The sequence below is a fragment of the Fusarium pseudograminearum genome (genome assembly GCF_000303195.2).
Source record: "Fusarium pseudograminearum CS3096 unplaced genomic scaffold Unplaced259, whole genome shotgun sequence".
Lineage (NCBI taxonomy): Eukaryota > Fungi > Ascomycota > Sordariomycetes > Hypocreales > Nectriaceae > Fusarium > Fusarium pseudograminearum.
In genome coordinates, this window is record NW_017607833.1 from 1 (window position 1) to 658 (window position 658).

Below are 658 nucleotides of genomic sequence, written 5' to 3' on the forward strand. Positions count from 1 at the left end.
GCTTAAATAGGTAATAAATAAGCCTTATATTATAAATAGTATATCTTTTAATAGTAATTAATATTATTATATAAAGTCTATAAAAGAGGTTAATAATATAGATTATAAAAGACTAAAATAAACTAATTTAGTAATAAAAGGTCTTTAATAATAGATTTAGTAATTAATTAAAAGTTATAAGAAGAAGAATTTATTATTATATATATAGTTTAATAAAATCTTCTTTATTACTCTTATAATAGAGTTTATTATCCTAGGTAATAGCTATATTATATATATATAAGAAAACTTAAATTAAATAAAAAACTTTAATAAATAATTTATAGAATTTTTAAATCTATATAAATAGATACCCTTATATAGTTAAAAATATAGAGAAACTTAAAAAGGCTTAAGCTTTAGTTAAAAGTTAAAAAATAAATAAATAGTTTTTAAATAAAATTAAAATCCTTTTTATCTTTTAAGCCTTTTAAAATAATTTTAATTTTAATTTTTAGTAAAATATAAATATATATTAAGTCCTTTATAATATTTTATATTACTATTATAATAATATTTAATTATAATATAATACTATTTAAAAGCTATAAAAATTTTTTAATTTAATTTTTTTTTTTTAATTTATTATTAATTTAAATTTATAAAGATTTCTTTTATA

The 658-nt window shown here is 12.0% G+C and overlaps 1 protein-coding gene across 1 annotated transcript, besides 5 other annotated features; it reads left to right on the forward strand.

Annotated features, from left to right (window-relative positions):
• Positions 1–24: 24 nt before the first annotated feature.
• Positions 25–75: a repeat region.
• On the forward strand, positions 40–395 carry FPSE_11280 (uncharacterized protein; the record flags this gene model as incomplete). The annotated part of the gene is made up of 4 exons (XM_061988474.1): positions 40–53; positions 132–140; positions 243–257; positions 364–395. Coding segments are annotated over 4 exons (70 nt in total), but the record flags the coding sequence as incomplete, so codon positions are not given.
• Positions 144–230: a repeat region.
• Positions 259–348: a repeat region.
• Positions 396–402: 7 nt separating the features above from the next.
• Positions 403–645: a repeat region.
• Positions 410–658: a repeat region.